This window comes from Mus caroli, unplaced genomic scaffold, assembly GCF_978045245.1.
Source record: "Mus caroli unplaced genomic scaffold, Mus_caroli_1 scaffold_2, whole genome shotgun sequence".
Taxonomy (NCBI): domain Eukaryota; kingdom Metazoa; phylum Chordata; class Mammalia; order Rodentia; family Muridae; genus Mus; species Mus caroli.
The window spans coordinates 150,498,645-150,512,297 of NW_028227257.1; the positions used below are offsets into that span (position 1 = coordinate 150,498,645).

Sequence of the window (13,653 nt, forward strand, 5' to 3'; positions counted from 1 at the left end):
ACCTACCCACAAACTTGCCAGTAGGAGTGAGCCGGGGGGGGGGGGTGGTGATGGCTGGGATTTGAACCTCTTGCCTGCTTTAGTCATTGTCACATATCCCATCCCCAGAAAGTCAACTGGTAATGGGCTTTCCCAGGAGCCCAGGGCAGCTTCCATAGCTAGGCTATCCCCAGGAAGGGGAATGCTATGTTAACAGTCAGGAAACCTAGCAAAGCCAAGGGCAAGAGAACAAAGCCAGCATGAGGATGGACACAGGTCCCCCGGGGCCTAGGATGGTACCTTGAGAAGACCAGCCTCATCATCCATGGCCCCTACAAAACCACCTGCTGAGGAACGGTCACTCAGACATGTCAGGAAAAGATGTTTCACACAGGGGACAGGTGTAAAACAGAGGCTTTAATCCAAACAGCAAGGAAGGCGCAGGGCTGGGGACACAGGGACAGGGAAGGGAGCCAGGAAGGCAGTGGCCTGGCCCTGGAAGGAAGCTGGCACTGGGTCTTTCCTGGGGAACTGCCCATGACTCTGATGACTTCAATCCCCGCTCTGCCCAGACCATAGTTAATTCCTGGCCAAGCCCCTGAGTTGTGCTTCTCAGTGTCCACTCCACAAAGCTAAGCGGGCACAAACACAGGATGGGCAGTGAAGAAGGGCAGGCCCAAGTGGGACAGGAAAGCCTGCAGGTACCAGTTCAGCCACACGCTGGGAGAAAACTGGTGACTGTGGCTAGGTCCCCTTAGCAGCCCTACTCATTCTGAGTCTATGCCCAGGCCCAGGCCAGCACTTCCCTCATCTCACAGAGGGAAGCGGGAGGAGGGGGTTGCTACCTTCTTTGCTCTCCCACACAAGCCACAAACCGACCCAAGGGAGCGGAGCAGCAAGCCAAGGCCTCGGGTGAAGCTTCAGACACTCAGCAGGCAGAGGCAGCAGACAGCAGGCCTGAGACTGACTGGAGAAAACTAGGTTCTCCACAGACACAACAGTCCTACTGCCTCCCGGAGTCTCCCTCTCCCTGCTTGACAGACAGTTCTGGAAAGTCAGATCTCACCCAAGCAAGCCCAGGGCAGCTTCCATAGCTAGGCTATCCCCAGGAAGGGGAGTGTTAACAGTCAGGAAACCTAGCAAAGCCAAGGGCCAGGGAACAAAGCCAGCATGAGGATGGACACAGGTCCCCCAGGGCCTAGGATGGTACCTTGAGAAGACCAGCCTCACCATCCATGGCCCCTACAAACCACCCACCCCCCATCCCAGCCCTCCCCACAGCTGATGACAGCCTTTCCCTCCAGCTCCATAGCGGATACCCAGTAGAACATGGCTAGCGGGGAACCCACCAGCCGGCCCTGGAGGCACGGAACTCCTGCTCTTAATGAGGGAGCCATTACACCATGGGGAGGAAAGGGGGAGCAATGACAAGAGCAGGGTGTCCTTGTCTCCTCCACATGGGCCTGAGCGGGGGAGGAATCAGGAGCACAGGGATGGGCTGGGCCGGGGACCACGTCCAGGCCCCTCTCTTTTTACTCGGCCACCAGACGGAGGACAGTCAAAAACTGGACACACTGGTCAATTCCCCCAACTCAGGCCCTGCTTAGCACCCATCTCAGTAAACAGCCTCTCATCAAACAGAAAGAACAGAAGGTGGGTGGGAGGGGTGCTGGGTCACAGAGAGCACAGGAACCTGGCCAGGGTGGCTCTGGTAGTTCAGCCTCTCCTAGCCTGATGTGACTGGATGGATGGGCAGCAGGCTCCCGAACTTGAAGTGCTGGATCACAGGAAACTTCTCCAGGCACTAAGAAAGGAGGGGAAAACCAGGGAGGTGAGGCCTGTCTCGCCTCCTGCATCCCCAGGAACCCAGACAAACATGAGGTTTCCAACTGCAGCCACCTCCACGGGAATCCACCTGTGCTGGAGAGCAGCCCCCAGCCTAGGAGGAAGGTGATCTTGTTCACCTCGTCCCCACCTCCCACTCAAAGGCACCCATACTCAGCAGAAGCCAAGACAGGCAGCTAAGAGACATCACTTGACCCAGAAGAGATGCGAGCCATAAGAAATGACAAAGGTCCCCCCACCCCAACCCGGATCCTGACCCTAGCGGTATAGGGACATCTGAACACAACTAAGAGGCTAGGGCCTACTTTGTGTAGTCTTTGGCTTCAAAGACATCTTGACTCTTCAGAGTGAGACAACAGGAGTGGGCTGACACTCCTGCCCTACCTTGGCAGCAGCCTCTATGGAGCTCTGGCAGCCTGAGCACAGGCCCACAGACTCTAACTTTGCCTGTTACTGGCTTGCTCTATCTCCCAGGCAGTAGCTCCAGCCAGAATGTGAGGCTGGCCTGGCCTCCTCCTTGGGGTGCTTGGGACCTGTAGGCTGTTGAGGTGAGAGCCTAGCTCTAGCTGTGTCAAAGAACGAACCTGTTGGGCTCACCTTCCCTTACCCCAGACAGCAGCTTCAGAAGAAGTGGGAGGGGCACCCAGAGGAGCAAGTAGACCACAGAGACTGAACTCTAGCATTAGAGCCAGGCCTCAGCAAAGCAAGCATGAAGAAGGAGGTGCAGTCTGTCCTGGGGGAGGGAGGAGCAGCGTGTCCAGGCCTGAGGCAAGGCAGCTGCCACAGTGCTTATGTCATCAGGAAGCGGTGGGAGTTTGGAAGGCAACCCCCCCTCCCCTGAATTCCAGAAAGGGTCAAAGGTCAACCTGCTTTAGGCTCTCCCAGAAGAAAAGCCAGAAAGGCAAGTTGGGGGAAGGGCCCACAGGGCCAGCAGGAGCTAAGTTGGTAGGAAACTGCTGGGGGTGGAGGAAGTCCAAGGCCCCGGGGCAGCAGAAGCACCTAAGAGGGCCTTGCTCCCAGCAATTCTGCCCAGCGACTGAACCTGGGCTTTAGAAACGTGGCACTGCTGGCCCAGCAAGAGTCCAGGCTGGGTAGTTGGAGAAAATAAGTCCAGATACGGTGATAGCCTTCCTTATAGAAATAGCCCCATCACGCAAGGCCCAGAAAGCCCATGATACTTCTCTTCAAAAAATCAGGTCAGGGAACTTGACAGCTAATTGCATATCCTGAGGCTGCTTAATGCCAGGCCTGAGCAGACCCCTGTTGGCAGCTCAGGGGTCTTCCCAGCGGATGGAGAACTGGGCCTTTTCTGGGCCCTCTGAGCAGGGGCTTACAGTGCCCTATTCCCAGGGACTAGAGTTTAAGAGCACCAGTATGAACTGGGTACACCACCTAGAGGTGGTGGCGCACGCCTTTAATCCCAGCACTTGGGAGGCAGAAGCAGGCAGATTTCTGAGTTCAAGGACAGCCTGGTCTACAGAGTGAGTTCTAGGACAGCCAGGGCTACACAGAGAAACCCTGTCTCCAAAAACAAAACAAAAAAGAACTAGGTGCTACAAAGCCTCATGCTCACGCCTGTCAACAAGTTGCAGAATTACCCTACAAATCCATCCTGGCAAGGGGAGGGTCAGCTCCCACTTACTGCATACACCCCGTGAGATGCACCTGACCGGTCTTTAGTCACACAACACATCCTTTCAGGTAATAACTGCAGGGACACCTAGCATTTAGGACTTAAGGTTTAGATGGTGGCTTCCAAGGCCTGTGTGTTGTAACGCCACCATATTGTACCTTATCTGCTCCTCCCTCAGCCTGCAGAGCTTCTGCCTCTGAAAGGGGGACAGGGTCGGGGGTGGGGTGGGGGGCAAGGTTGCAGGCCTTCCTCCTAGAAGGCTGAATCAATCCAGGTTTGGAGACATGGGGTGACATATACCTCCATGCTGACACTCTAGCAGCAGGACAGTCTTTCCTGTGTTTCCTGCTAGGAACCAGAAGTAAGGCCGAGGAGACAGGACCAAGGGGAATGCCGGGCGCTAGAGCTGGCCTGCAGAGCAGGGAGAGGTCTGGGTAGCTCCAGGAATGGCCTCCCAGATGAGAGAGGGATGTGGGCTGAAGCCTAAACACAGGATGTGAAGTCTAGAGAAAGAGGATCCAGGAAAGAACAGAAAAATCTGGCCAGGCCCAAGCCCAAGCTTGACAGACCATGCTCTATTAACCCCTTCAAGGCCAGTGGGACACATCTTTACTACCAAAGCCAGCTGACCCTTCCTTGGTGTCCCTCCTCTGATGATGGATGGGGTGAGCTCTGGGCTCTCCTAAGAGATGGGATGAGGGGCCGGACGTGGTGGCGCACGCCTTTAATCCCAGCACTTGGGAGGCAGAGGCAGGTGGATTTCTGAGTTCGAGGCCAGCCTGGTCTACAAAGTGAGTTCCAGGACAGCCAGGGCTATACAGAGAAACCCTGTCTCGAAAAAACCAAAAAAAAAAAAAAAAAAAAAAAGAGATGGGATGATGGTCAGCAATCAGAGAGGGGCTGCTCCAGGGTGGGAGGTGGGGTGGGCTGGGGTGGGGGGAGACATGTTTGGGTCTCACGGCCCAAGAGGCACTGCACAAAAAGGCCAGTCAAGTAGCTCCAGATACTAGAGGGGCCAGGTAGAAAGGTAGAAAGATGTTCTCCCTCTTTCTGTGGAGAGTACGGGACACCCTAGGAAAGCAGGCACCTTACAGCAGGGGGCCCCAGCCCAAGGTCCTTCCCAGCAGCAGAGTCGTGAGCTGGAAGCAGAAAAGACCACCTACTCCATTTCCCATGCTTGATGTGCTAGTCACTTTGGGAAACTCTAAAGCTATTGAGAGGCCTCAGGCCATTTGACAGGTACAAAGAGAGCCCCTAACCTCTCCAGCAGCATAGGCTGTTTCAATCCCTAAGCTATGAAGAAATGAGCTGGGCCTCAGAGCTGGAGCAAACAATGTGATGAAGAATCAGAAGTCCTGAGCTCACCCTCAGGACCAAGCGCTGTCAGGGGCAGGCAGGCTGGCCAGCCCCCACTCACCTCTGCCTTATACATTCGAATGAGGCCCTGGTTCACTTTAGACCAGGAGGGGACAGCACTGATGTTCCACAGCTGGTTGGAGTGTTCCGCAAAGGGGCCAGTCTTCATCTGGAAAAGAAGTCCAGGAACTAGAGAAGCAGCACGCGGGCGTGCGCGCGCGCGCGCGCGTGCGCACACACACACACACACACACACACACACACACACACCACAGGCTTGACCTACAAGGCCTGTTGAAAAAACAGAACTTCTCTCATCCACAGCCTCTGCTTACCTCTTTCACACAGACAAAACAGAGGCTCCATCCCAATGTCTATCAAATTTAGCAATCCAGGAAGAGACCATCTCTACCCTAAGAAAGTAGAATGTGTTCCCATGCAGACAGCAGCCAGGCTTCCTTCTGCACTCTGTAGGTGCGTGGTCTGGACCTGCCCGGAGGACAGGAAAGGGGCTGTGGATGGGCCCTGATGGATCTGGTCCTCCGCACAGAGACAGAGGGAGGCTCCAGATCAGTACAGGAGGGAAGTTTAACAAGGGCAAGAGTAGGGCAGAAAAAGCCACAGCAACAAGACGAGCAGGCACATGGATAGTCTATCAGTGCTCAAACTCTGACTGCAGGAAGGCAGTGAAGCACCACCACAGGCCAGTGCAGTTCTGGGGCACAGGAATAGGGAAGCCTGTGTCCTGAGTGCGTCCTGCCAGTGAGAGTGCAGGGCCAGGCCATCTGTATTTACGAGCCATGCAGCCCGGCGGCACGCCCTCCCCCCCCCCAGGTTACAGGCAGCATGTATTTTGGGGAACAGGGCTCAGCGTCCAGCCCCATACTACACAGAAAGACTCTGGAAAGCTCTGTGAGCCTGGCAAGGAAGCAGAGACTTGGACCTCAGTGAACATAAGGTTCCAGAAGAAGCCATGCATGAAAGTGGGGTGAGCTAGGGGCTAGCTCCAGGAGAAAGGATAAGCCCAAATAGTCTATGATTCATAGAAGGACATCACAGACCGCTTTACTGCTTCGCCTGGGGTCCACACTCCCCCAGGCCTCTAGTTCAGTGAGGGCAACATCTAGATTTAAATTAGAAATGCTGCCATTTTTCCATATCACCTCCCTCCCCTGGCAAAAATCACCAATGAGCCTTTGCTCAATCAGTGGCTCCGCCCCAGTATTGAGGACAGGTTTCCAAAGCCTGCCCTGCTCCCTACACAAAATTTGTGGAGTCTTTCCTTGACCATGGGCACCAAAGTTTACAGTGCCCTCAGCTTCGGAGATATATCCCAACACTCCTGCAAAGACTCCACCCTCAATCTCTCTACTTCCTTGCCCCCGATCGATTCTGCACCCTTGCAGGCTGGAGCTATGAAGCAGGGTCCCCTACAGACCCCTGAGCGAATGACCACCTGCTTTGTCTCACAGCAGGTGCTCCAGGCTGGCTCAGCAAGGACCCTGCCTGGGGGACCAGCCTTGCTCACTAACAAGGGACATTCAAAACGGGCTGTCTGGCAGGCTACAGAGCTAGAGGCAGGCCCAAGTTGTGTAGCTCAGTTATGTCCCTAGAGAGGCCACCTCACCCTCAAGGCCTTCAGGGCCTCAGGTCCCAAGTCCTTCAGAAGGAGGTTCTGTGACTCAAGAGAAAGGAAAAAAAAATGAGGGAGAAAAAGAAATTGGGGGTGAGAAGACCCCCCCCCAAATCAGCTCATTCTAGCCACAAAGGGAGAAGAGAAAGAGCGAGAACAAGCAAGCAACTGCAGTCCCACAGTGACCCCAGGGGAATCGTGTGAGTCAGAGCAGCCATATTGAGCAGGAAATTACTCACAGACGCTGCGTTCCTGCCTCTCCACTCCCCAGAGAATCGGCCTTTTGTAAATGGTTCCTCTGTCAGTAACTGGGGGGGATGGGCAGGGTGGGGGAGGCTCAGCACAGCGCCTTCCTGTCAGCTCCTTCCCTTCCAGCTGAAATCTGATCCCTCCCTTCCCAAAACTCCAAATTTAGAAGCCAGATTGAAACTGAAATTCTTTTCCTGCCTGCCCTAGGCTCTTAAAGGCGCCAGGGCTACATTTCCTGAAGCAGTAGGAGCCCCGCAAGGTGGGCTTCCCCCGCTGTCACACCGTCCAGTACTAGCAAAGCGGTCCTGACACAAGACCCAGCAAAGAGAGGTGGTTTCCTTCCCTACTTCCTTGGGTTTTGTTTGACCAGTAAAGACTGCAGGTCTCCCTGACCAAAAGCCCTGAACACCCTGTAGGCTTCTGTGCCCTCTGGGTGAGACTGCTCACTTACTGATAGGGGTTATAAGTAAAAACTGCCAACTTCATCAAGTAGGGGTGGGGAATATCTATACATCTGTATCCATTTCTCTGTCTGTCTGTTTTGCTGTTTATCTGTGAACAGCAGCAGCAGCAGAGCGCTACAACTGCCCAACCCAGGCAGGCAGCATGCCCTTGCCACCACAGTGCCTAGCAACCAACCAGAGCTTGACTGACCGAAGAGCCTGGAACCAAGAGAAAACCAAGCCTAGCAGAGAAGGTGCACAACCACTAAAAAGCTCCCCTCCCACTTCCTACCTCTGTTACTGAAGCCACCGGAGTTCAGTGCACTTTAGCGCCTCCTTGTGGTTATTTGGACTACCGTCTATGGGGTCCTCCATTCCAAACTTTGGAAAAGGTTTTGGGGTTTTAAACCAGCCGAAACATACACACACACTAAATCTTAGCATGGGATCCATCGATCTCCAGTCCCTGAAGCCCAGTCTCGCTAGCCTCCTTGTTAGAATTATTGACAGGGACGCAAGGGGCTTGGCCAGCCGCCAGAGGAAGCAGTAACAGCTTAGGCTTTGGCCTCAAGCAGCAAGCTCTGCAGAATCTGCAGCTCCTTCCCATTCAGTCCTAGCTCTCACCCTAGATCCTCCCCAGCCCCTCGCTGCACACTCAAGTCCTGCAAAGCTATCTTTCAAGGCAGTGAGCCAGGCTGCCCCCAGTCCTTCTGACCTTGAGCCTGCCACACTGCTGAAGGCAGCATATCTCCAAGAACCAAGTAGTGGCCGCCCAGCCGTCAGTCCCCGCTCTGTTTGCTGACTTGGAAAAAATGTGTCATTCCCCTCTGGCCCCTGGAGCTTGGCACAACCCTGAGGCAAATGCTGACCAGAAAGAACCTAGAGTCAAGGCTGCTAACCAGACTTTTCCCTGCTCAGAGGCTCAGAACAGGGAGCCAAGAGAGTAGCATCCAGTCAGGAGACCACGTGTAATTTCACAGGGCAAACATGCAAGGGGCGCAGAAAGAGAAGCTAGGACCATGTGAACTTGGGGTGAGACTTGATAGGTATAGGCAGAGAGAATGACAAGTTCTAACACCTTCCAGAATTAAGGCCCTGAGACTCTGGGTCCCTTGATGAGCTCCTGGCTCTTGTCCACAAGATTCTGAGAGGGAAAGCTGACATGGGCCCAAAGCCAAGAGTTTTCAGAGTCCGTGGGCCACCTTGGGGAGTGTTCCAGCACTATACTGTAGGGACCCTGCCTCGGTGAGACAAGAGCTTCCAGTTAGGGAATGTGCTGAGTAGTGTGGGCCCAGTGACTGCCACCACAGGTGATGTTGGACCCAGTGACTGCCACCACAGGCTGCTTGTTCACCTCTCAAACACTGCTGAGGTACAGAGAGACAGAACTACTCCCAGCACTGCAGCTCCTCTAGGGATTTCAACCTGAGTCCATAACCTCTAACTTGATTGCACCCTAACACATTGCATGGCACCCTCTTAGGCCTGCTGCGGGGTCACCAAGTCTAACTAACAACTACAATTTAACCCCTCAGCCCGAGAACCCCATGGGAGCTGAGTATGGTGGCTTATTTTCTAATCCCAAACAGTCAGGAGGTGGAAGCAGGAAGACTGTCATGAATTTAAGGCCAGCTTGGGCAGCAGAGTGGAGCTCCAACTCAAGCCTAACAATGAGTCCTCCCGGTTCTGGAAGAAAGCTGGTGGCTGGGCAAGAGGGCCCAGTTGCCAAGGCTGCCTAACAGAGGCTGGCATGGCTCTCACCTCAGTGATGAACAGGATGCACTGGAGAAACATGTAGTCCTTGTGGTTCTCGCTCACCGCCTTCTCATCCACGAAATGTCTGGGCTCCAGGTGGGGGTGGTCTGGGAAAAGTAGAGGCCTGGGCTTCAGAACAGCCCTGACCCAGCCTGAGCACAAGGCGCCTACCTCAGACATTTTACAACCATTGAGATGGCATGGTAGCACAGAGCTATGGTAGAGTCCCTGCTTAGTGCACAAAGATCACAATGGGACTGAGAAATCCTTGTCACCTAGAGAGGCGCTTGCTCACTGTACACAGTTAGCCACCATGCATGTACCCATGGTAATAAGGGTGCACACAAACCTGATGTACTACCAATCAGCAGAGATGACAAACACACCTGAGCATCCTGTAACCATGACAACAGCTCTGTTCCTGGTTTGTCAGCAGCACCAGCCTCTGCTGTTTAAGAACCATTACCTACCTTAAAAGTTACCTCAGCTGGGTGTGGTGATAGATACCTTTACTCCCAGCATACAGAGATAGGTGAGTTCCAGGCTAGCCAGGAAAAAAAAAGTCCCCCTAGTGGAGCTAACCACACATTCGCTGTGTCAGAAAGGCATCATGGTGTGGAAGCACACACCACAGTGCTAGGTATCCTCTGCGGTCTCTGAGAAGACTGTGGTTAAAGTGGCTAGGATGGCAAGTTCTCAGCTATTTATTAGGTATCTGTGAGTACTAGTTAGCAGCAGTTCACTCTTCATGGAACTAAAGTGACCAGCAACCCTGTCCAATGGCAGATCCCAAGATGCTGATCATGCCTGGATAATCCCCTTCTGTAAGGAGCAGATAGAGCAGACTGGGAAGCACACAGGACTCAGCACTTGGCAGCAACTCACCTGAACCCCCACGCCCCCACATACAGAGTTCCATCCTAACTGAATGACACTGATGACCACAAATCACAAGAAGCCCTAGCTTTCATCGTCAAGCCCACAGCTGCTGCCAGGAGCAGGAGCCAGATGCACTCACCTGTCTGTCTGTCCTGCAGCAGGCCATGAGGCCCTGGTTCCTGCTCCCCCACTTCCCACTCTCTCAGTGGCATCCCACCATTACCTCCTCTAGCTGGCCACACTGGCTCAAAGCATTAGGTCCACAGCACACAACCTCCATCACTAGCTGGGCTAATCTGGTCTAATGTCCTGCTCTACAAGCTGTCATTGTGTGTCCCGAACACAACTGCACCCATTGGGTACGAGGCAGAGATGTGACCACTCACTAGTACCTATGAGCTGTGAACTGCCCCAGATGAAGGGCAGGAACTGGAAGTCATCCAGACCCCATACGCCCTGGCTGCCTGCAGGCTCCATCCTGTATGTCTTCTGCAACTTCCGCATAACCTCAAGATACCTGTGTTGGAGGGGCGGGGAGAAAGGAGAGAGAAAGGTGAGAAACGACATTTCTTCAGCACACAAAGGGTACGGAGAATGTGGGGCTCAAAGAGCCAACGGGCTTTCCTTTCCCCTCAGACGTCTTCTGTCAGGGAGAGGGACGAAACACCACCTGGAAACCAGGCTTAATGTCATCAATCCTGGCAACCTGTCATGGCCTGGGCAGGAGTCCCTCTCTCTAGTCTCAGGTGCCACTGGAAAGTGGGTGAGGTCCCTGGTGTCAGAAATCACAAGCTGTGCACATGCACATGGGTCACCTGCAGAACTGGAGGTGTGCCAACACCAGGACAGCAATGTGCCCTAGGGGCTGCCCAGCTCAGAGCAGGTCCCTGCACACCTGTGCCACCCAGAGAAGTCCACAGTCTTTGGTGGACTGTGATGTCAGCAGATGCCTGGCTGTTTCCTCGTCTATAAGAGCAGGCAGCTGTTACTGCATAAGGTTGTAAAAATTAGCCTCAGAACAGCGCCCGTATGTGGTGAACACCAGGAACCACATGCCATCTCCTCCACTCCACGGTGACTCACCTATCAAACACCTTGAAGACAATAGCCACCTGGTCGTCCACCCGGAGTACACCAATCTTGCAGAGACAACAGAGGAAAGCAGCAAAGGCAGCCTCATGCCCTAGGGAAGAAAACGGCCCAAGTTGACATCTTCTAGAAGGCCCCCACACCCAGCTCCCTGAGCAGGAAGGCCCACACTGAGGTAGAGACTGCCCCCCAGGCCAGAAGCCCTGAGCCTTTCAACAAGCACAAGCACTGCAGTCTTCCTGAGGGGCCTGAAGCGACTTCCTGCACAGGCACCTGCACCTTACTTTATGGGTTTGACCAATTAGAAACCCCAGCTTATTGAGCACCTACTATTTGGGCAGACACTGTCCATGCTGGATCCCAGTAACAAATGAGTCCTTGCCTTAAAGAGCTCATGATTAGTCAGAGACCACAGACATTAAATATTAAATATACAGTTACTACTTTGAGTTTAGCTATTTGGGAGACAAGTGGGTAACTGAGGCACATCCTAGGGGGACTTTAATTTCAGAGTTCACAGTTTTCTCCTAAGGAAATAATGTTTAAAATGAAAGAGGAACGGGGGGGGGGGGGGCAGCACAAAGGAGAGTAGGAAATCATTTTAGCCAGAAGCAACAGCACACAAAGGCCCACAGTAAGTAGTCAGTGTGTCCTCAGCAGAGGGCACAGAAGGCGGCTCTGACCAGATAGATGTGAACAGCCATGCTAAGAGCTTGCATGAGCACTGATGAGGGATCACGAGGGAAAAGAACCCTCCTCTCCTAGTCATACCCACCAGCAGTCAGCTCTGCACAAAGCACTGGCTAGACCCTAGACCCTGTTCCTTATGTAGTAAGACAACTGGAAGGAGGTGCAGCCAGGTGTTTCAAGCGACTTCTGCAGACCAGACAGTTGCCAGATATGGATGAACACACGCTCAATTATGGTCACCTATAAATTTCCAAATGGGGGGCTGGAAAGATGGTTCAGCGGTTAAGAGCACTGACTGTTCTTCCAGAGGCCCTGAGTTCAAATCCCAGCAACCACATGGTGGCTCACAACCACCCCTAAAGAGGCCCTCACTCATAATAAATAAATAAATAAATAAATAAATAAATAAATAAATGAAACTAAGCTAAAATAAATAAATAAATAAATTTCCAAATGACAGCTAGGGTACCCCATGCCCCAGAACTCTTTTCCTAGTTGGGTATTAATCAAAGCTCCCCATATTCCAGAGTCTCAGAACTGTTGTCAGCAGCAAGAGGAACAGAGGACAAAGTTCTCCAAGGCTCTGCCTCCAGGCACGCCTTCCCCAGGGCTTGCTGACACTCGTGCTCCCTCTAGCTCTCCTTCCCAACCAAGTGGGAGACAGCACATCTCTCAAATGCCTACTTTAGTGGAAAGAGGAAAGGAAGCCCTTATCACAACGGGTCTCCTGGACTATGGAGGCTATCTCAACCTAGAGACCACGTCTCTTAAATCCCTGCAACAGCTTAGCCAAAATGGATGACAGAGCCAAAGATAATCAGCACAAAGAAAATGGCTGAGAGACAAGAGAGGTGAGGAGAGAGGGGGCTATCAAAGGTTTTTCTTCTCTAGGCATCTGCCCTTAGTAAGTGCTCAATAAACTATCTCTAGAGTGATGAGGTATCTAAATAGAAGCCAGCTTCACCAAGAACAGAAACCAACTCTCAGCAGTGTCATGCCTGTGGCAATAGCACCACCTGGTGGCATAAGATAGAGCCAGCAGTCACTATCCCTCCCAACAACACTGCTGAAACCCATACATTCCCACACCCATACACCCTACACACACACACACACACACACACACTTCTCAGGGGCCTGACAAACTGTTGCTTTCTCAGAGACCCCCAAGACTGTATGGAGCATGGAGAAAGCAGCTCAGGCAACATGAAGAAAGCAGCAAGGCCCCCATCACCCAGATACCTGTGCCATAGTCAATTCGTGTGGAGTTCCCCACAGCCTCCTTCAGGTAAACTGCCACTTCAGGCACAGCAGCAGCCAGGTGGGTGGGGACCACTGTGGCCACCAAGTTTTCTGCTTCCTGATAACATAAGAGACACACAGTGGTGGCAGCAGATTAGGCAGCAACTGGGTGAGCAGGCAGCCACTGGGAAGCATCAGCCTGAGTCCAGGCATCGAGACTCACCTGCTTCCCAGTTCAGAGTGGCTAGAAAAGGGGAGGGAACTCCTAGGGTGACTTGGGAGCAAGATAAGGCATCAATGCTTCCAAAGGTCTACAGAGATTATGGGATGTCCAGCCTATTATCCCCATAGTTGCTGGGTCCACTCCTAGGGCAGTAAGCATGTAGGCTAGAGTCTGCCATGACATGCACAGGAAGGTTCCAAACAGCATTAGGTATACTAGTCAAAACAAAAACTCAATGACAATGTCCCCAAGTAGCAGAATAAATACACCGCACAGAGTCCTGCAACACAATACTACACAACAAAGAAGATCCGTCTCCAGTGACAGCATGGTGAACCTGACCGACATTAAGGTCAAGTAAAGGAGACTGCAGCCAAACATACAAATAAAACCCATGTCTGCAACAGTAATGGAGAGAGGCCGGGATAGCAGCGGTCCCGAGCGTGCCGGGCCTGCCTGGCAGAGGGTGGGGTGCTCTGCAGCTTGCTTGGGTGGTAGGAGCACTGCAAACACAGATTCCTGGGCTGCTGCAGCTTGCTCAGCTACTGCTAGCTTTCTTCCAAGTTCGGACTTCTAACTAAAGTCTATCTTCTGAGACACCAAGGCCACGGATCACTGGAGTGCAGCGGCGGGGCCC

At 53.1% G+C, this 13,653-nt stretch overlaps 1 protein-coding gene across 1 annotated transcript in view; it reads right to left on the reverse strand.

Annotated features, from left to right (window-relative positions):
* Positions 1-376: 376 nt before the first annotated feature.
* Ptpa (protein phosphatase 2 phosphatase activator) overlaps positions 377-13,653 on the reverse strand; it is a 32,057-nt gene continuing 18,780 nt past the window's right edge. The window contains exons 5-10 of the mRNA XM_021186251.2: positions 12,794-12,911; positions 10,856-10,955; positions 10,165-10,289; positions 8,900-9,000; positions 4,875-4,982; positions 377-1,783 (exon numbers count right to left, since the gene is read on the reverse strand). Coding sequence (XP_021041910.1) covers positions 1,706-1,783; positions 4,875-4,982; positions 8,900-9,000; positions 10,165-10,289; positions 10,856-10,955; positions 12,794-12,911 — 630 coding nt within the window. The 3' untranslated portion in view covers positions 377-1,705. The remainder of the gene's footprint in view (positions 1,784-4,874; positions 4,983-8,899; positions 9,001-10,164; positions 10,290-10,855; positions 10,956-12,793; positions 12,912-13,653) is intronic.